The sequence below is a fragment of the Lepidothrix coronata genome, unplaced genomic scaffold, assembly GCF_001604755.1.
Source record: "Lepidothrix coronata isolate B3197 unplaced genomic scaffold, Lepidothrix_coronata-1.0 Scaffold108, whole genome shotgun sequence".
NCBI classification, from domain to species: domain Eukaryota; kingdom Metazoa; phylum Chordata; class Aves; order Passeriformes; family Pipridae; genus Lepidothrix; species Lepidothrix coronata.
The window spans coordinates 79012-99908 of record NW_016690288.1 but is presented as its reverse complement, the minus strand read 5'-3'; the positions used below and the strand labels follow the sequence as shown (position 1 = coordinate 99908).

General features: G+C 51.4%; 1 protein-coding gene across 1 annotated transcript; it reads left to right on the top strand.

The window, feature by feature from the left end:
• The first annotated feature begins 402 nt into the window (after window positions 1–402).
• On the top strand, window positions 403–20512 carry FKBP6 (FK506 binding protein 6). The gene is made up of 8 exons (XM_017824042.1): window positions 403–545; window positions 1855–1944; window positions 2685–2887; window positions 4000–4119; window positions 5111–5305; window positions 5549–5658; window positions 9169–9250; window positions 20126–20512. The coding sequence occupies exons 2-7, from the start codon at window positions 1929–1931 to the stop codon at window positions 9236–9238; spliced, it is 714 nt and encodes a 237-aa protein (XP_017679531.1). The 5' UTR covers window positions 403–545; window positions 1855–1928; the 3' UTR covers window positions 9239–9250; window positions 20126–20512.
• Window positions 20513–20897: the final 385 nt, after the last annotated feature.

The window sequence follows — 20897 nt, the reverse complement described above, 5'->3', positions numbered from 1 at the left end:
GGTTTTGGGTCTTTTTCTTTTTTTTTCTTTTTTTTTTCTTTTTTTCTTGTTTTTTTTTGGGGGGTTGGGGGGTTTTTTCTGTCTTTTTTGTTGTTCTTCGGAGGGGTTTTTTGTTCCAAGGAAATGGCGGCAATGGCGGCATTGAACTACACCTCCCAGCGTGCACCGCGGCGCCCCGTGACGTCCCGCCTCCCATTGGCCCAGCCCCGCCCAGGGGCGTGTCCCTCCTCGCGTGTCTCTAAAGCGGGAGCGCCGGGCCGGGGCCGCTGCTCGGAGCGCGATTGGTCGGTGGCGCCGCCCTTGGCGGGCGGTGATTGGCGGAGCGCGCGGGGGCGTGGCCGCGGCCATGATGGCGGGCGAGGCGGGAGCCGGGCCCAGGGGAAGGTGGCGGCGGCCGAGGGGGGACCGGGACCGTGACCCGGGACCGGCCGCAGCCCCGGCGCCCTCTCAGCCCTTGCAGGACCTGACCGGCAATGGCGGGGTGCGCAAGGAGCAGCTGCGCCCCGGCACCGGGCAGCTCGTGCCGCCGTCCGCCTCCGTGGCAGGTACAGCCGGGCCTGGGGAGCCGGAGCCTCCCGTGGGCCGCGAGAGGGTCACCGGGTGCCCAGAGAAGCTGTGGCTGCCCCACTCCTGGAAGTGTCCAGGGGCAGGCTGGACGGGGCTTAGGGCACCCTGGGCTCGTGGGAGGTGTCCGTGCCCATGGCAGTGGTGGGATGATCTCATTTTCCGTGGTCTTTGATGTCCCTTCCAACCCGAGCCGTTCCATGATTCCCGCAGCCCCTCGGGGCTCTGTGTCCCCCTCCTGGTGCTGGGTCCTGCCTGAGCTCAGCTTGGCCACCCCGGGGAGTTAATTGTGGTGTTCAGCAGCACCGTGGTGCCCGAATTCATGGGTACATCAGGCCCCTGAGCAGCTTTTAAACAGCACTTAATAAGTTTAGTCTGCGTTCACCAGGGCTAAAAGCTTAAACTCCTTGGCAGTGTGAGCTGGAGTGAGGGTGTGGTGCCCATCCGTGTGCCCTGTGTCTCAGTGCCAGGTTTGGTTGGGGTGGCAGGGCCGGAGGAAGGTGCTGGGGGAGACAAAGAGGGCAGAGCCTGTTGTGGAAGAGCCCCAAGCCTGTTATGTTGAGGTGCTGGTGGCTGGCAAAGACCAGAACAGGCACTTCAAAGTGCTGTGTCTTTCTGTTTTGGAGACTGTCTGTTCTCCTTATCAGTGTTTTAGCACTTGGGATACCCTGTGTAACTTCTTGTGGCTGACAGATTAAAGGAAAGGGCATCTTGACCTTGAGGAAAAGCAAGATTTCCAGGGCCCACCTGTGCTCACAGAGAAGTTTGAAGCTGGAATTGGTTCCTGAAGTGGTTTCAGGGCTGGTGCTGGATCAGGGAACACCCATTACAGTGTGTTTTTTAACTGAGGAGACCTGGAGTCACAGATTCACAGGTTGGAGGGTATGTTTTCCCCTTTGTTCCTCTCTCTCCAGGTCTCCAGCTTTGGTTAGGGAATGCTTTGTTAAGTATTTCTGTAGATAACTGGGGCATTTTAATTTGCTCAGCTGAAGTTTCCAATTCTTAAAAGCACAAAAATCACATCTCTTAATTAGCTCAGGAGTGTTAAGCAGCTGCTTTGTCTGGGGATGTTGTTAAAACACACAGCACCGCTGGGCTGCTTGAATGGCACCAGGTTTTTGGTGTAGAACACAAGGGTTTGTGCTGCCTCTGCTGTTCCACACCAGAAGGAAAAAAGCAGGAAAAAAGAGTGTTGCACATCCAGCCCTGAGTGTGCTCCTGGTGTTGCTGTCACTGGATGTGAAACCAAACTCTTGCTTTTCTCTTCTCCCCACTCCTCCCTTTACACAGTGAAGTACTCTGGGTACCTGGGAAACTGGAATAACCCCTTCTGTTCCTATGGGCACGGCAAGTATCCAAAGCTGATGAAACTTGGAAGAGGTAGGTTTGAGCCACAAAGTTGGTCCTGGGGCTCGGGATTGTGTTGAGACATTTTGGGGCTCGGGGTTGTGTTGAGACATTTTGGGGCTCGGGATTGTGTTGAGACATTTTGGGGCTCGGGATTGTGTTGAGACATTTTGGGGCTCGGGATTGTGTTGAGACATTTTGGGGCTCGGGATTGTGTTGAGACATTTTGGGGCTCGGGGTTGTGTTGAGACATTTTGGGGCTCGGGATTGTGTTGAGACATTTTGGGGCTCGGGGTTGTGTTGAGACATTTCAATTCAAATGCTTTTTGGTGCCTTTAGGTTGTTTGAAACCTTAAAAGGTTGTCAGTGGAGCCCAAAATGCCCGTGGTTCAGATGGGAGAGGGAATGTGCACCTGTAACCCTCTGCCCAGGAGGGGCAGGGAGGTGTTTCCCACCTGTTTGAAATCACCAGAGAGGAGATGCTGTTCTTTTCCAGGCTGGATGGGGCTTGGAGCACCCTGGCCTAGTAGGAGCTGTCCCTGCTCATGGCAGGGGTTGGGCTGGATGATCTCTAAGGTCCCATCCCACCCAGACCACCCTGGATCTGTGATACCTTGTGCTTGGCCCCTCAGCCTGATAATCCACCGCGGAGCCGCTGACGCGGGAGCTCCCAAGGAGTTCTTTCCTTCAGGCTTTGGGAAAACTCATTGCTCGGCGTGTGAGGGGGGTTTGGTGGCCGTGAGCCTCACCCCTGGCACCCCTGGTTGTGGCAGACATCACGCTGTGGGGGCTGGAGCTGGGGCTGATGTCCATGGCCCGGGGCGAGGTGGCGCGGTTCTGGTTCAGCCCCAAGTACGCGTACGGCCCGCGGGGCTGCCCCCCTCACATCCCCCCGGACACCACCGTGCTCTTCCACGTTGAGCTGCTGGACTTCATCGACTCGGAGGAGTGCGACGTGTTCTTCGAGCTGAGTGACGTGAGTCCCCTTAGTAAGGTTTGGGAACGACACACACGGGGCGGGGGTCGTTGTCCTGCCCTGTCCTTGCCCTGCCCTGTGGTTTTCGTGGCTCCTGGTTATGTTTGAGGGGAATGGAAAAAACATCCAGAGTCCCTGCCCTCTGTGTCCCTCCCGGTGCGGGTGCTGCCTTTGTTTGCTCCTCTGGGCTGGAAGGAGTCGGTGGAACTGCTCCTGGTTATTTTTAGCTTTACCAGAAACCTCATGTTTACAACTAGAGGGCACCAGCTTCCAGGAATTCCTCTAAGGAGCAGGAAGGAGCCGTCTGTAACAATCCTGCTCAGTCCCAGTGCCCCCTCCAGCCCCCACCCTTTTGTCCCAGCCTCTTGGCTGCTCTCCCAAGTGCTCCTTCCCTGTTCTTCCCTCCCTGGTGAGTTACGGTGTTATTGTTAATTCCCCTTTTCATGTCAAGGGCTTTGGGCTGTGGCTGTGGGTCAGTGAGTGGGGGCAGAGGCTGATGGGGGAGCCTCTCCTGCCCCTCTCCTGCCCCCAGCACAGGCTGATTTTTTCCCCCACAGCCCTGTGAGGAAACCACACTTGTAGCACTCCCTCCTTGCCCACCCTTTCTGGCTGACTGACCTCTCTCTGTGTGCTGGTTCCAACTTACAGACCCAGGACAAAACCTGTCCCTCCATTTTTATCCTTTTTTATGATTCTTGGGGCTTTTTTTTTTTTTTTTTTGCTGGTTGGTGTCTCTTGGGGGGCTGTCAGGCTGTCCCAGAGCTGCCCTGAGAGCAATTGGAGCAGCAGAGCCTTTCAAGCAGCTTTGTGCCAGTGACAGCATTTGTGTTAACTCAGCTGTGTGCTGAGAGAGTTGGGCAGGATTTAAGGGCACATTCCTGCTTTTTTCAGCCCTACTGTGGGCCTGGGGAGCTTCCTGACCTCTTCATCAGGAATTACCAGCACAAAAAGTTTCAGCCTGACTGGGGAGATGCCACATGGTGATGGCCTGGCCTTGGCAAGGGCCTGGCTGCTGCTTTGTGAATAAGAGGGGGCTGTGCAGGGCTGTCCTGTCTGGGCTCTGTGCTTGTTTCCTTTTGTTTGAGCTGAAATTCAGGTATTTCTTTCCCCAGGCACAGAAGGACACGTTTCCTCTAGAGAAGGTGTTGAAAGTGGCAGCCACGGAGAAAGAGTTTGGCAACTACTTCTTCCATAAGCAGAACTTTGGGGTTGCCAAGCACAGATACAAAAGGGTATGGAGCCAGGAAAAGGCGGGATGTGCTTTGGGAAAAGCTGTGGAAGCAGGGATTGTTGTTAGCTCACCACAGCAGGTACAGGTTAGAGAGCAAATAACTTCATTGTCTCTTCCCAGGCATAGTTTGGTATCGAAGAACAGGGCTTGGGCACCTGGTTTTGTGGAGGCAGCTGTGGTGAATGAGGGAATAGAGTCACAGAGTCCTTAGGGTTGGGAAAGCCCTTTGAGATCATTGACTCCAACCATCCCCCAGCACTGCCAAGGCCACCACTAACCCATGTCCCCAAGTGCCACATCCACACATCTGTTAAATCTCTCCAAGGATGGGGACTCCACCACTGCCCTGGACAGCTGTGCCAGGGCTGGACAACCCTTTCCATGAAGAAATTCTCCCTAAAATCCAACCTAAACCTCTCCTGCAGTTGCCTCCTGCAACTTGAGGCCTTTTCCTCTTGTTCTGCCCCTTGTTCCCTGGGAGCAGAGCCCAACCCCCCTGGTTCCACTCTCCTGTCAGGGATTTGGAGAGAGTGAGAAAGTCCCCCCTGAGCCTCCTTTTCTCCAGGCTGAGCCCCCCCAACTCCCTCTCCTGACATGGAAATGCTCAGTTATTCCCAAACTGGAATGCATCTGCCACAGTTCCAGAGGTGGTAAAGATTCAGGGTTGCTTTTCCTTGCTATTTTTGAAACAAAATTAATTTAACTTGCCTTTGTCCCTGTAACATTTCTCTTCCATGTTTGTCCTTAAAATCTGAGTCCTGGATGTAATTTTCTTTTCATTCTGCTGCTTTCAAGTTCCTTGATCAGCTCCTAAACCCGTGGCCACGTGGCTGAGCTGAGAATGCCACGTGCTATTTACAGTTCTGATTGTTATTACTTTTAGCTGACTGAGGTGAGCAGAAACATGGGTGTGGCTGTTGGATGAGGTGGATTCCTCACTTTCCAGCAGGGATTTGTTGTGCACTGGTTGTTTTTTCCCCCTCTCTGCTCAGGCTCTCTCCATCCTGGATCGCAGCTGTTCCAGCGAGGCCGAGCGGAGCCAGATCAACACTTCCAAGGTGCCTCTGCTCCTGAACCTCTCCCTCACTTACCTGAAACTGGAATGTCCTGAGCGAGCTTTGAAATACGGGAAGAAAGCCTTGGAGGTGGACCAGGGAAATGTCAAAGCCCTGTTCAGGTGTGGCCAGGTGGGCACAAAGAAATCCTTCTGGTTTTATCATCCCGGAACCCCCCGGCCTGGCTGTGGAGGGAACCCCTGAATTCTGGTGGTTTGGCTGCACCTGCCCCTTCCCTCTGGGAGTCTGTCACCTGGAGCTTCTCCTGGGGGGTTCCTGAGCTACCTGGCTCTGTCTCAGGAGTGTTTGTTGTTGAGTCCTGAAGAAGGGCAGTGAGTCTGTATTTACCTTGCAATGCACCCGTCTTCTTCCCAGGCTTGTCTCTGCATGAAGGAATACAGCAAATCCCGGGATTTCCTGACTAGAGCCCAGCAAATCCAGCCCTTCAACCGTGACATCAACAACGAGCTGAAGAAGTGGGCAAGGTGAGAGCCCTCCTTTCCATCCCTGGAGGGCTTAGATGGGCTGGAACACCCATTCCAAAACATTTAAACTGTTAAAAAAAAAAAAAAAACAAAACCAAACACCAAACTGTTGGGTTAGTGAGTGACTTGGGAAAAGGCAGGTGGGGAAAACTGCTTGAAGCATTTTTGAGGCACAGCAGCTGCAGGTGAGGAGCTGGGAGCAACCACCCTTTCCATACAGTTGCTTTGGTGGGATGGGAGCAGGTAAGGATGAGGACAGGGATGTGGGGGCTGCCAAAATGCCTCAAACCCAGTGGATTTAGCTCAGTTGGTTAGAGCTTGGTGCTAATAATGCCAAGGTTGTGGGTTCAGTGTCTGGAGGGGTCAGTCAGTGAAGAGTTGGACTTGAAGATCCTTGTGGGTCCCTTCCAACTCGGAATATTCTGTGACTCTGTGAAATGCAGTTGGCTGGACCTCCAGCTGATCATGTCCTGGATTAATGAGTATGATTTTGATTCCCTTTAAGACGTGTTGGTTAATCACAGCAGCTTTTCTGCACTGCAAGTGCTTCAGTGCACAATGCTGCAAATACTGCTGTTTGTTAAAAGTGAATTTCTTGCTGGCTTAGAGGTAATAAGTGAGCAGCCCTGAAGGCAAACTCTACCTTCACCCTCAGGCTGAGTACAGGACAACCCTGCCAGCTTTAGTCATGGCCCAGCCCCACCAAAACATGAGTAATGCTTGTCTCTGCCCTCATTCTGCTCTTCCTTTGAAACTGCCAGAAGCACCAACTAGTTCCCAAAAGTATGTGCTGTCCTGGCACTGTTCACAGGGGCAGGAGTGATGCCATGCCCAGCTCCAGAGCTCACAAAGCAGCCCTGGAATACGAACCCCCTTTTGTGTGTCGCTGCCAGGCACTTGCAGAAAGGTTTGTAGGCAGCAACAACATCTAAAAAGAATGGCTGGTGCTGCTGGAAAAGCCAGTCTGGAGGGCTGAGTGCCTTCTCCAGGGAATGTTCTGGTGCAGAGCTGTTCTGTCACATCAGTGTCCTGTGTATCCACATCATCTTTGACAGTCTGTGATGACACCAAGTCTTCAAACTTGTTCTGTTACTTCTGAAGCACAAAGAGCTCGAAGGCAGGATTAGCTGTTGGTGTGGAAATTTGAAATAAAGCCCTTGTATTCATCCAGATCTCCCTCTGGGTGTGGAGCTCCCAGACTGTGAGGTGAGGGCAGGGAGTTCTGCACTAGATCTGGCTGCTCTTGGAGGTTGGGTCGTGTTCAGGGCTGGAAGGCCTCATTCTAGAAGCCTCTTGTGTTCCCTTAGGTTTGTTTGAAATATGTTGGCAGGTAAAAGAGGAATCTTGCTGACAGTGTTGAGGTGGTGCTGCCAGGAAGCAACAAGGCATTTGTGCCTCTGTCTGCTCCAGCTCTGGAGGGAGCAGCACCTACAGCCAAAGGTGTGTCAGAGCTGAGTGTGCATTAAACCACTGTTGTCCTGCAGTTCCTGCTTCAGTGCCTGGTAAAATTGGTGTATTTTTTGTTTTTAACCATAGAATGGATTGGGTTGGGTGGGACCTTTAAAGCCCATCCAGTCCTACCCTCTGCCATGGGCAGGGACACCTTCCACTAGCCCAGGTTGCTCCAAACCCCATCCAGCTTGGCCTTGGACACTTCCAGGGATCCAGGGGCAGCCACAGCTTCTCTGCCCAACCTGTGCCAGGACCTCCCCACCCTCACACCCAACAATTCCTTCCCAACATCCCATCCAACCCTGCCCTCTGGCAGTTTGAAGCCTTTCCCCCTTGTCCTGTCCCTCCATCCCTTGTCCCAAGTCCCTCTCCAGCTCTCCTGGAGCCCCTTTAAGCCCTGGAAGGGGCTCTCAGGTGTCCCTGGAGCCTTCTCTTCTCCAGGTGAACACCCCCAGTTCTCCCAGCCTGGCTCCAAGCAGAGAGGCTTCAGCTCTTGGAGTATCTCTGTGGCCTCCTCTGGACTTGCTCCAGCAGGTTCAAGTCCTTCCTGTGCTCAGGACCCCAGAGCTGGAGGCATCTCTGCAGGTGGGATCTTTTACCACTGGCAAAGAGTGGAATTAGTAAGAAATAGATGAAGCCAGTGTTAATTGGGTGTTGTTAATGAGGCCTTACCTCAAGCTCCATCTGGAATGTTGCCTTTGCCTGAGAAAACTTGCAGTGTGATCTGGCAAATGCTTCAGAAATTGGAGTACGGATCAAAATCCTGTTTTTAGAGGCTTTTCACTTCCTTACTGGGTACATTTATCTTCTGCTAAGAGGAATGTCATGTTAATCAGCAGCTCCCTTTTGCTGTCTGAAACAAAGCTTTGGAAAGCATCTGTTTACCAACTGAACCAAGTTCTTGGCAAAATTCACTTCCCTGGAGAAAAGGCAGAATCCAGGGTGAGGGGCATGTGGAATGTGTGCCTGGTACCAGCTGTGGTGGTCTTGGTGCAAATTCTGCTGCTGGATTTGGGAATTCTGTTGGAAGGCTTGTGTTGCATCAAATCCGGGATGAAGTGGGGCCGTTCCAATGTCTGGCATGAATCTGCCCCTCCAAACAAGGGGCTCTTGGATTTCCTGCTGTGGCTGGTGTGGGAATGTGCCATCCACAGATGGGCATCCACGATCTGCTCAGCCACGTCTGTCTGAGCCTTACCAGGAGAGATTTGCTGTGCTGGGATTTCACTTCACCAAACCTTCTGAGGGCTCTGGGCCCAGAGGTGCTGAGGGCAGGGCTGGGAGAGCTGGAGCCACCCTGGGGCTGGTTCTGCCGTGTTGCACAAAAACCTTTTGCTTTTGGCCTTATATGGCAGCAGATGCAGGAAAACTGACCCTGTGGGCAGGCACTGCTCCCTGGGACAGCTCCCAAACTGAGTCACCCTGTGGCTCAGGGATTCCTCACCGGTGAGGTGAGAGCACAGGGAGCAGGGGATGCTGTGCCTGGATAAGCAGGGATTCAAATGGAGCAGGCTGGGAAGCTTCTGCTTTTTTGAAGCGAGAACAGAGGAGGGAACATCTGCCTTGTCATCCACTTAGTCCTGACACAAATCCCTGCTGTCCCCTGCCCATCCTGTGTCCATGGTGGATATCCTGGTGTAGGGCACTCAGGCAATATCTCCTGGGTGCTGAAGGAGCTCCCCCAGGGAGACACAAAACTATCCCACAGCACACAGGTGGGGTTCCTCTGCACTGTCCCACACTTCCAAAACTGGGGTAGAAATCATCTGGCTCCCAAAAGGCAAATAAATGATTTAAGTTGGATTAGAAAGCTATGTCTCTACCAGTAAAGCAGATACCCAAGATCTGAGGAGGAGGCACAACATTTCCAGCTCTTCTTCCCTGACGTGGCAGAGAGAAGGACTTGGATGAGCTGTGTCTGTGCTGCAAACACACTGTTACATCAGGCTAATGTATTTGTGTAGAAAAGTAATATTCTACAGAAAAAATAAGCTCTGTTTTTGGGTTGTGGCCCTGGCAGTCCCCAGCCCCTGATGCCATCCTGTCTCTGCTCTGCAGGTGCTACGAGGAGTACGTGGAAACGGAGAAGGACATGTGCTGCAGAATGTTTGACAGCTCTTGTGGCTGAGCAGGAATCAAGGTAACCAGGCTGTGGGGAAAAAAAAGGCTGAGCTCTCCCCAAACCTCTGTGCTGTGTTCTCAGGTGGGGAACCTGCTTCTCTTCTGCGTGGGAGGGTCTTGGAGGCAAAGTGGAAGGTGAAGGGGAAGGGCGGGATGGTGGAATGTTGCTGCATCATCAGCTCGGGGAATTTTTCCTGGGACAGGGACCTGGAACTGCCAGGAGTTGAGTAAGTTTGGTTTGTTGTTTCCTGTGCTGCTTATCCCAGCTATTCCTGCTCAGAGCCAGGGGGGAGGAATAGCTCTGTAGTCTTGTTTCTCTGCCAATTAAAAGAAACAAAAAAAAAAATTGTTCCTGTCAAACTTAAGAATTGGATTTCCTCCTCCCCTCCAGCTCTCCTGTCTGGAGCTGTTGGAATGCCTCACTTCAGAAAAATCTAAATATTTTATTTCTGGTTTGGTTTTTTTGTTTTGTTTTTTGGGGTTTTTTTTAAATATTAAAAAACCTGTTTGGAGAAAAAATTTCAAATGGCTGTTTTGGACTCTTTAAAGCCTTAAATCTTCCAGCAAAATTGACGGGTTTATAAATGCACAAAGGCTCTTTGATCATTCTTTTTTTTTTTTTTCCTTTTTTTGTCAAAACCTTCAGGGGGGTACAAGGGGGGGGGAGTGGAAATCTTTTCTGGTCTCTTGCTTTGGGGTAAACCCAAGGGAAGGAGTTGTGGAAAATGACAGCAGCCTTCTGTCAGGAAGCATCCCCAGCTCGGGGCCGTCACTTTGCTGCTGTTTTCTCTCTCTCCTGAAGCACAGGCAGCACCTCCTTGCTTGCAGAAAATGAATATTGGCAGCCTTTCCATCAGTGCAGTGGTGTTTTTTAAGCTTGGCTCTTTTGTCTGTGCTTGTGAGGGAGTTAAGGCAGTGTTCGAGGAAGAGGTTGGGTCCTAAAAGAACACAACCCTCTCCTGGCTGGATGTGCCTCTTTTTGTAACCTCTACCCTTCCTGCTGCCCCTGTGCCTTGGGCCAAGCTGAGTGTGTGGCCTCAGAGCACAAATCCTTCTGCCCTGGCTGTGGGATGACACTGGTGACACCTGTCACAGGTACCTGCCCCAAGAAAGGAGCTCTGAAAGGGGATTTAAGGCTGACGAGGTCTTGTGCAGGAAATCTGTGGCTCTGGGCTTGGCAAGAGGCTCTGCTTCTCCACTTGCTGAAGTCCAGTTTGGAAGCCTGTAGGACCTTGGGTCTCATTCCTGATGGGAATGAGCTTCCCTGACCTGGGAAGCTTTTTGTGTGGCTCTGGGCATCAGCTTGGCCCTGCTTTGTGGTGGGAGTCTGAGGGATTGTGGTGATCTGGGGCACCACACGGGTCCTCCCCTGGGAAGGTTCTGTGGCCTCTTGTTTCCCAAAAAGTGGCTTGTGAAGGTGGTGATTTCCACAGAGCTGGTGGAAGTAAACCAGTGGGTTTGGTTAGGGGAGACTGAGAAGTACAAAGGGAAAGGGAAAAGGAGACACTTCTGTAGGGCTGAGCTTAAGGATTGGGCTGAACTCATCAGCCAGAGTTTATCCACTGACCCCAGTGTGTGGAGTTCTCCCACCTTACACAGCTTGGAAGTTGATTTTAGTTGCAGCATTAAAAATAGACCAAGTCTCCCAGACAAACATAAATCACCAAGACCTAAACAGGATTCTGCTGTTCATTCATGGCAAGAGAAGTCCCTTTGCTGGAGGAGGTTCCTGCAGGGCCTTTGAGCTGGAGGTTGGGCTGCTGCTTTAAAACCTCATTACACATTCAGAGAGGAGCAAAGCAGTTCCAGCAGGAGCTCCTGCTCCCTGTCAAAGGCACTGGGAATTAGTCAGGGTGGAAGCAGAACGTTCTTTAGTGTTTTCTGACAGCCTTGTACCAGTTTAGGGCACAAGCTGTACTGGGGCAGTCTGGCTCCATCCCTTCTGTGTAAGGCACTGAGTGAGGAGATGGCCTGGGAGTGCCATGGTTGATGATCCAGTGGAATCACAATAGTTATGAAAAACTTTCCTGCATACCAGCTGGCAGGTGCTTGTGGAGCACTGAGCTGACCCGTGGTCCAGCTCCCAAATGTCTTGGAGCTGTAGCTGTGGCTTTTCCTCCCTCCTGGAACACTGCTGCATCCCTCCCCTGCCTCAGAGCTCCTTCCTGGGTGCTGTGCCTTTGGGGAGTCCTGCTCTGCTGCAGGGACAAGGTTCATTCTTCTGCACTGAATAACCCAGGGCTGTGTTGTACGTTTTGTACAACTGCACCCAAACCTGGGCACACCTGAGCATCCTCCTGCCTGGTGTCTTTGCAAGGGATTTTGCGGTGATAGGACGAGGGAGAACGGTTTTAAGCTGAAAGAGGGGAGATTTACATTGACTATTAGGAAGAAATCCTTCCCTGGGAGGGTGGTGAGGCCCTGGCACTGGTTGCCCAGAGAAGCTGTGGCTGCCCCATCCCTGCAAGTGTCCAGGGCCAGCTTGGACAGGGCTTGGAACAACCTGGGCTAGTGGAAGGTGTCCCTGCCCATGGAACAATATGATCTTTAAGGTTCCTTCCAAGCCAAAGCATTCCATCATTTGTGTCCTTCTCCCTGTAGAGTCCAGTTCCTCAAATTGCTACAAACAACATCTTGCTCAGAACACAATTCTCACCTTTTTAATGCAGTTTGTGGTCAAAATAGATCTTTTCTTTGGTGAAATGCAAGGCTGCTCGTGGTACTTCCTGGGGGAATTTGGGAATACTCAGAGGGAAATATAGAGGCACAAACACTTTCTTAAATCCATCCTGCTGCAGTTCCTTGGAAATGTCTTGTGTCCCTGCTTGTCCCTCTCTGGGTTTGGGGTATTTACCTGCCTCTGTCCCCTCTGTGTGCTGCAGGTGTGTCAAGCCCAGTTTCCTGGGATGTGCCGAGCTGGAAGTCGTCCTTGGTGTCCCCAAAGCTGCAGGATGGTGGGCTGAGGCCTGCTGGCTTATGGGAGCTTTTGGTGGTTGTTTGAAAGACCCAGCAGTTAAAAACAAAAAGGAATTTATCATTGTATTACTGTGGTCCTTCATTGTAAGAGATCTAAATCATGAGGAGTGGGGACAAATTCCTTAGGAATGTCTGGGTTCTAGTAGAGGCTCCTTGGTGATACTTTTGTCCCAGAAAGATGAGCATTTGAGCTTTTTTTTTTTTTTTCATTATAGGTGAGCCAAAGTTGAAAGCTTGTCTCTAATGTGCACCTCAGCTCAGTACACAGGAGAAGTGGTCCCAGGAGTTGGGAGCACACGGGGAAATGTTCCAGTGCAAACAAACAGGGCTGAAATTATGGCAGGAAACAGTAACTCTGAGGTCAAACTTGTGATTGCCATGAATAGCAAGTCCTACCAATTCTGAAGGCATTAATGGGTGAGAATTGGCTGTAGAACTGGGGCTGTGTCACCAGGTAGAAGTGACTATAATTGGGTTTAAAATCAGCAGCAGTTGCCAGTTAAACTGACCTAATAAGCTGAAAGAGACTTGCAAATAAACGGAGTCTGTGCATAAAACAAAGTCCTGCCTTGGGAAAGCTCCAGACTTGGAGTAAACAGCAACTTGCTCCTTCCCCTCCTGCTCTGGTTGTTCCTGGGATCTGAAATGTGCCTCCTGCTGAGCCTGTCCCTCCCCACTGCTGAGCAACACAGAACCAGCGATTCACTGCTCCTTTAGAATATGCAAATTCCTGTCCCACAGAGGTGTCCTGTGCTGCAAAGGAAATTGTTAAATCTCTGCTTTCTGCTGAGCCTGGCTGGGCGAGGGGGAAGGCTTGAAGGAGGACTTAATTAAGCATTCTCCTTGTTAAGCAGAGGAAGGAGAAAAGCTTTTAATGAGGTGGTTGGGTTGGGGTTTTTTGTTTTCCCTCCAGCTCTCTCCTCTTCTAGCATCTTGCCTTTTTTTTTTTTTTTTCTTTTTTGTCAGAGTTGTTCTGCAGTTCCTTCCTGCAGCAATACCTGTAATGTCTCTGTGGTAGGATCTTGGGCTCTGGAAACTCTGGAGAGAGGACTGCAGGACCTGGTTTTAGGGATGCCCTGACATGCTTTCTCAGTAGGCATACTGGACATGGGCCTGGATGCACTAGGGGAGGTTTTTCCAGACTGGGAGGTCTGGCTGGGGCTTAGAAGCCAAAATAGGATGTGAAAGGGGAAAGAGGGAGATCTGCGCAATATCTCAGTGTCCTACAGTGTCAGTCTTCCAGCCTCATCCAAGGACTGCCTTGGGGCCCTGGGCTGTCCTCTCTGACTTAAGAAGTGCCTAAAGCCTGGGATTCCCCCTTTGTGCTCAAACACAAAGCTCCCAGGTGAGGCAGGAGCAGATCCCTGGCTGCATCTCTGGCAGGAGGGGGGAGCCAGGTGGGGGTCGGGCTCTGCTCCCAGGGATCAAGGGACAGGACCAGAGGAAATGGCCTCAAGCTGTGCCAGGGTAGGTTTAGGTTGGATATCAGGGAAAACTTCTCAGTGGGAAGGGTTGTAAAGCATTGGAGTAGGCTGTCCAGAGCAGTGGTGGAGTCACCATCCCTGGAAGTGTACAGAAAACACGTGGATGTGGCACTTAGGACGTGGTTTAGTGGTGAACAAGGTGGTGCTGCACTGATGGTTGGACCTGATGCTCTCAGAGGGCTTTTCCAGCTTTCTGTGAGTCTTGTTTTCCCCCAGCTCCTGCCTGAGGCCACCTGGCCCTGGGAAGGCCAGGCTGAGTCCCCAGGGAATACCCCTGTGTGGGGTTTTACTTCTCAGAGCCTTTGCCAGGAGCTCTAATACAAAATATTCTGCTGTTACAAACCAGTAGAGCATGAAGAAGGTCCTGGGCTCTTCTCATTCCCATGATAACTCCTGGTTTATCATGCAGGTGCAGTTTAAAGAGAATGGGTTATGTGTAAGATGGGAATTTCTTTATGAACTTTTAGCTTTGCAGGGCATTTAGTCACTGGCCCTCACTTCCAGCAGCAAGAAAACACACAGTTATCCTAATTTTTTCTCTGAATTATAATTTTTAAACCTTCTTTCTCCACCCCTTCAGTGGTGCCCTGGCTGGGCAGCAGTCCTGCTGCTCTGGAATCTCCAGGTGTTCTCTCTGAACTAGCAGAAGAGATGTTTTTGTCCTATCTATTTCTCTTAGTTTTAAATCCAGGGATTTTAAATGTCCATGAAAACTTTTACTGACCTGACACCCTTCAGGGGAGATGCTCTCCTGGTTACAAGAGGGTACAGAGTCTTAAACCTGCCAGCTCTGTGCTCCAGCAAAGTGAGCAGGGAAACAGTGACAGACTTGGGAAGAGCTTTAAATGCAGAGACAGCTGAGGTTAAATTAAATAAGTGCTGAGGGCCCTAAAAGTGTTCATTGTGGTTTTGGGAAATACTCCTCTGCTTCTCAGCTGCCAAGCACTGCATCCCAGTGCATGGAGTCAGTGAATCTCAGAATTTTTTGTGTTGGAAAAGCCCTCTAAGGTCATCGAGTCCAACCCTTCCCCCAGCACTGCCAAGGCCACCACTGATCCATGTCCCCAAGTGCCACTTCCACACGTCTGTTAAACCCCTCCAGGAACTGGGACTCCACCCCTGCCCTGGGCAGCTGTGCCAGGGCTGGACAAGCCATTCCATGAAGAAACTTTCCCCAGTATCCAACCTGAGCCTCCCCTGGCACAGCTGGAGGCCGTTCCCTCTCCTCCTGTCCCTTGTTCCCTGGAGCAGAGCCCGACCCCCCCCGGCTCCCCCCTCCTGTCAGGGAGTTGCAGAGCCAGAAGGTCCCCCCTGAGCCTCCTTTTCTCCAGGCTGAGTCCCCCCAGCTCCCTCAACCGCTCTGTGTTGGAATGTCCTTTCCACCAGCTGATGGATTGGGAGCTGCATCCCTGCTGGAACAGCCCCTGGGCACTGAGGGTCGTGTCTGACACTGGAGCAGCAGCACTTTGCAAACAGGCCCTGTCTGTGTCTGTCACCACCAGGAGATCCCAACAGGGGCTTTGGATTTGGGGAACGTGCTTTTGGAAAGACTTCTTGCTTCAGATGCAGGGAGTGCCTTGGCACTGCTGGGAGCTGCTTTGCAGAGCTGGAGAGTTATTTCCAGTAAGGACAGACATGACCTTGATGTGCCTCCTGCACTGCCCACCCTGCTCTGTCGGGGCTGTTGATTCCATAGAATGCTGGGCATTATTGACCTGGGAGTTATCTGAGCTCTTCAAGGACTGGGAGCTGCCCTAAGGATCAGTGTCAGCCCTGACTTGCTGGGTGAAGTCCCTTCTGAGTCAGAAGTGTGTGTTGAAGAGTTCATCCCTTCTTTCACCTTCTCATAATTGTCCCTCTTGTGGGACCTCTTGCTCTCTGAAGAAGTGGTTTTTCTGCTTTATCTGGGTGCTGTTTGAAGGGGATTTGGGTTTTGGTGGTTTGGTTTTTTTTGGGTTTTTTTTAGAAGTGCTTAGGAATGAGCTCTGCTTTCTGTTCTTCCTTTTTACATTAGGAATCCTTGTCCTATCCCAGATCTGAGCAGACTTGACAGCTCCTACTTCCATCACCTCAGGTTCAGGATGGCAGTGCATGTCATCAGCATTCAGGGCCTTTGGAGTCGAGACTTGTTAGAGATCTCTGGAGAATTCCTGCTGCCACTGAGCTGTCTGTCTGGCATACAGGCAGCGCTTGGAACTTGCTGTGGATCCTTTGCAGAGCTGAGGATCATGACAAATTGACTGGGGGGAAAAAATGGTGAGAAAAAAGCATTTAAGAGGGCAGTGGGAGTTCATGTAGCTTGGCTCTAGACACGAGGAGCAGCACATCTGCTCCTTCCACCTTCCTCTGTGAATTTGGGCACCTTAGATGGGGCAGTTGGAGTTTGTGCCAGCCTTTGGATGTCTGGATGAGTGTCTGGGTGCTGTGTGCTCTGCAGGAACACCCACAGCCACCTCGACATTGAAGTGGCCACTTGAAGCACTCACAGCTGGACATCCCCAAACAGCACTTGAGGAGAGGGGAGGGCAGGGCTGACTGCAGAGCCACTTCCTCAGAGAGCACATAAGTGGTCCCTAATTAGGGAATTCTCTCATGGCATACTCAGAGAAAGCCCCCAGGGATGGCAATGCCTTGTGTCCAGACAGAGCAGGACAGCCTGGAGTTGGAAATAGCTGTTGCTGTTCTGTGTCAGGGTGGATTGCCCAGACGTGGAGTTATCAGCTGCTGAGAGCAGCCTGGTGCTTCTGGGCTTTCTTCTTGGCACTCTGCAGCCTGTCACTAGCCTCTTGTGGGCTCCATGAGATTGCTTCCCTCCTGGCTGTGGTGGTTTTTCTCCAGGCTGTCATTCCAGAGTGGCAGTGCCTGTGGGGCTGGGCAGGGTCTGAGGGAAGAGCCCTTTTCAGATGGTTGCTGTTCCCAGCAGGCTCATGTGGAGCTGTGGTGTTGGATGTGCTGGATCCTTCTGGCTACTTCCCTTCCTTTCTTCTCCATGCCCATTGCAAATCCCATTTAGATCCAACACAAGCAATGAAGAGAAGGTGCTCTGTCTCCCCTAAGAGACATGAGGAGGCTGCATTTCTCTGAATATCCTTTGAGGTCACTTTTCTGGGATATAAAAGCCTTCCAGGCTGCCCCCACCAACCTGATTTCTTGGATACTTCCCTTGAGGAACACTCTTCTCACTGAGGGGTTATCCCAGTGCAGTGCTGCTGGCACCTCGAGGTATGGGTGTAGCCAGGGCTGAACTGTCAGGAGAGATGGTTTAAATGCACAACTCCAACTTTGCAATTTCCTCCTGCCTTGATAAAAACTTCATCTGCTGTGTTTAGTGCTTCCCTGCAGCCCTGCTAGAGAATGGAGGCAGGAGAAGGGGGAGCTGGGAAAGATGCACCAGCAGTTTTCTGTGCAAAAAAAAGCGACTTAGACCAAATTGTAAAGCCTCAGTTAAACATTAACTGTTAATTATGGCTTTAATGCAGAGTAAAGGTGACTGTGGATATAAATGACCTATGACCTGGCATGTTGCTCACTGTGAATTGATGGTTGGCCTTGTCATTGCAAAGGAGGAATTAAAATAGCCGGGACCAACAGGCCTGTGTGTGAACTTCAAAGGCAGCCTGTGCCTCGCTGAGTTGCTGCCAACCTGCTGTTAAGTGAAGGAAACAATCTTGGAGCAGGGTCCTGCCTGGATTGGGCTGTTCCCCTCCGTGCAGGAGCAGCAGAGGCTTTGAACCCCTTCCAGCTCCCGTGTCTGCAGGGCCCTGTGGTTCCCCTCCACTTCTCCTCTGATTGTGGAGCCATTAGGTGGAAATGAAAGAGATGAGCTGATCAAACACTCCCTGAAATGGCTTTAGGGTTTCAGTTTGAATATTTTTTTAATTAGCTGCGTGTAAAGACTTTATTACTTCAAATAGCAGCCACGAAACCCTCTCGGTTTGATCCTTTATTTTCCTGGTGCACACGAAGCATCAGTAGCTGTAGGTTTGTACCCAGTTAGACACCCCAAACCACAGCCAACAGCCAGTGGGAACATGCAGGGATCAGCTTTGAAGTATTCCTGTTGGGAACACATGAAGGAAGTACTGTGTGAGGATGGGATCAGACTGACAAGGAGCAGAGTGGAAGTCAGTCGCATTTTAGCAGGAGCAAGGATGCTTTAGTCTGACAACACACAGAACACTGTAGCACATCAAGGGTAAGGATTTTTTTTTTTTTCCCCCCACACTTCAAGCCTTTCTTTCCTTGTCCTGGCTGATAGAACTTCATGCTGTGAACTGGAGAAATGATTTAAGCATTTCTCTCTCTGATTCATTTTCAAAGAGAAGAGATCAGCTCAAGTGTCCTCCAGTCGTTTTCCTTCTTTAGAAACTTCCTCTCCCCCTTCTCCTGCTCAGGGGAGACACTGGAAAGTGCTGCCAGCCTGAACTGGCTCTGGGTGTCTTGTATGTCAGGAACATCATGTACCCCTAGTTTTGGAAGGTTTGGCAGTAAAAGGAGCCTGTGAAATGAGGCTCTTGGTGGATGTGGGGGAACCAGGATGGTGACTCTGCCTTGAATCCCAGTTTGTGCGAGGCTGGAAATCTTCACTCCTGTGTTTCTGGCAGCCTTGAAAGTTCCTCTACGCTTTTGTGCTTTTATTATCCCAAACTTTGAGTTGGGGACAGCCCTTGAGAGAGGCACATTGTGCTGATTCAGGCTCAGTTTTCTGGCAGGGTGGCCCTTGAGTCACGGGTTCCGTGTGGCTCCGAGCACAGGGACTGACAATCCCGACAATCCCGGCTGCTCTGGGGTCAGCGGAGGGAGATGAGTCACTGGGGTGAGCAGGAGGCTGGGCTGGAGACTCCTGATGTTCCTCACAGCCCTAATTATCCAGTGATCCTGTGGTGCCTTTCAAGGATGTACAATGAACGAGGTGTGGATTCTGAGCATCATGTGATGCTTCATCTTCTCATCCTTCACTCTGTAAAGCGGCCCTTTCCCTCACAATTCCTGCTTTTTCTGCCTCCTGGTTAGCAGCCTGTAAGTTGATATCCTCTAAGGGACAAGCTTCCTTATTTTGCTACCAGTAATTTGATTTCCATGTGCAGGCATGGCCGGTGCAGCTGGGCTGGCTGAGCCAGGGTGCTGGAAAAGTATAAAAACGGGTTTGGGCTCCTGGTATTCCTGAGCTGAGTCGGGCACCTCTTGGCTGGGATCCTTTGACCCTCAGAGCTGCTGCAGGATACGCAGAAGGGGTTATCCTGGGGAAAGGTTTCCAAGGATTTTCCTGATTTTTATCTGTTCAGTCTTTGCTGTTTATCCTATGGATGACAGAGGGACAAGGCTGATGTTTCCTCAGTGATTTGGTACCATTTTTACTGATAAATCAGGGAAGTACCCCCTGTATCATCATTTCTTCATTGGTACCTCAGAGGTCCCACTGGCAGCAAGACCACAAGCAGCAGGATGTGACACCAGGCACAGGAGAAGGTGCTGGGTCTGAGGGCCAGGGAGGGGAAGGTCCTGGCTCTGCAGGAGCAGAGGGAAGGTGTGGCTGGGAGAGGCTTTGAAGGAGCAGATGAGTTTTTGGCAGCGAGGTCAGTAGAGCCATTAGAAGGTGAGGCAGGAGAGCCAAGTCCTGATCAGTGACCCAAGAGGTTCCCCTTTGAAATTCAGAGCTGGGGAAGGAGGAATCACAGGGTAGAAACACGCCTGGTTCTTATCCAGAGAAAGCTGATGCTGCACCAAGGTGCTGGTTTCCTTCTGGAAAAGGAGGGAGGGATGGGGTGGGGGCTGAGATGAGAGAAAGGGGCTTAGCTGGATATGGAATCTGCCATTTCTCCATGTGTGCCAGGGCTCCAGGACTGGTGAGGACCCAACTGTAAGTGGGAGCAATGGGTTGAGGGCAGGTAACAACACCCAAAGCACTGGGGATGCTCTGTGATCCATCCCAGGCCTCCCAGTGCTCCTGTCCTGCACCAGGAAGGAGCTGGGAGCAGGGAAACATGGGGAGAAACAATAGGAAAATGGGATGAGGAGAACAGTGAATCTTCCGGGAGACACAGGACTGTCTCCAAAGGCAAAGAGTGAGTATCCAGGCTTTGGTTTCCCAGAATAGAAGTGGAAAAGCACAAGGGATGGGAAGCATGGATGCCCCTGTGCAGGAAAGGGGGTGGCCTGAAGAGTTCTCTGGGGCTTCCCTGAGCTGGGCTGGCCACTTTTGAGCTCTTGTCACTTAATACTCAGTTTTATCCAAGTCCTCCACGAGGAAGTTGAATGGATTTTATGGGGCTTTCCCTGTGCCTGTTTCACCTGTGTTAATCCAGAGAATTCCAGGTGTTTCTTTTGGGGCCACTGGAGCTGTGCTGGTAACCACGGACCATTTAATTCTGCAATGGATTAAACTGTGCAGGTGATGTCTGGGAGACACTGACTGTGATGTTTTGTCATCCTAGGACCTTTCCAGCTGCCCAGCCCTTGGACAGGAGGGAGGCCCACCTGGGGGCACGTGGAGATTCCAGCATCACGTTTTGGGAGAAGGAGCAGGAGCACTGTCTGCTTTGAGAGATGAAGTGAAAGTTCCGATTTTTGTACACAAACTGATTTTCATGAAGTTGGGTTTGTTTGCTGTGTTTTGAGACATTTTCCAGAAGAATTAAGCCCTGCTGTCAGAGAGAGGAAAGTGTTCCTTCTCTCTGCCCTGACATCCTACCTCCTGCAGGTTCCAGGCTGCTTTTAGGGAATCAGTAGGTGGGAGGAGGATGCCGTGAAGTTTTGTATTTGCACAGGCTGTTCTTTAAAAACTTACGTTTGATATTTTTGTTCTGAGAAAATAAACCAACCTGAGCATTAAGGCTGTGCCAGTTTATTGTGCAAGAGGGATTAATGCCTGAAAGGAGCTGGAATTTGGGAATGGGGTTTGGTTTGTTGCTGTAGAGCTGACTCCCTTTGTGGGCAACAGCGTGTTGTGCTCTTTGTTTTGGCTGGATGTTCCTGTGAGTGTTGGTGCTAAATTTAAAATTGCTGAAGAATGCCAGCTTTGTCCCCTGCACATCCTGTGACTCCTCCAGCTTCCCTGGAGTTGGGTTCTTTGGGAGCAAATTCCACTGTGTGCTCATGTGGGGGTGAGGCTGGAATTGAATAAATGCAGAGCCAAAGATGCTCCCAGGGCTGGAGCCCCTCTGCTCTGGAGCCAGGCTGGGAGAGCTGGGGGGGTTCACCTGGAGA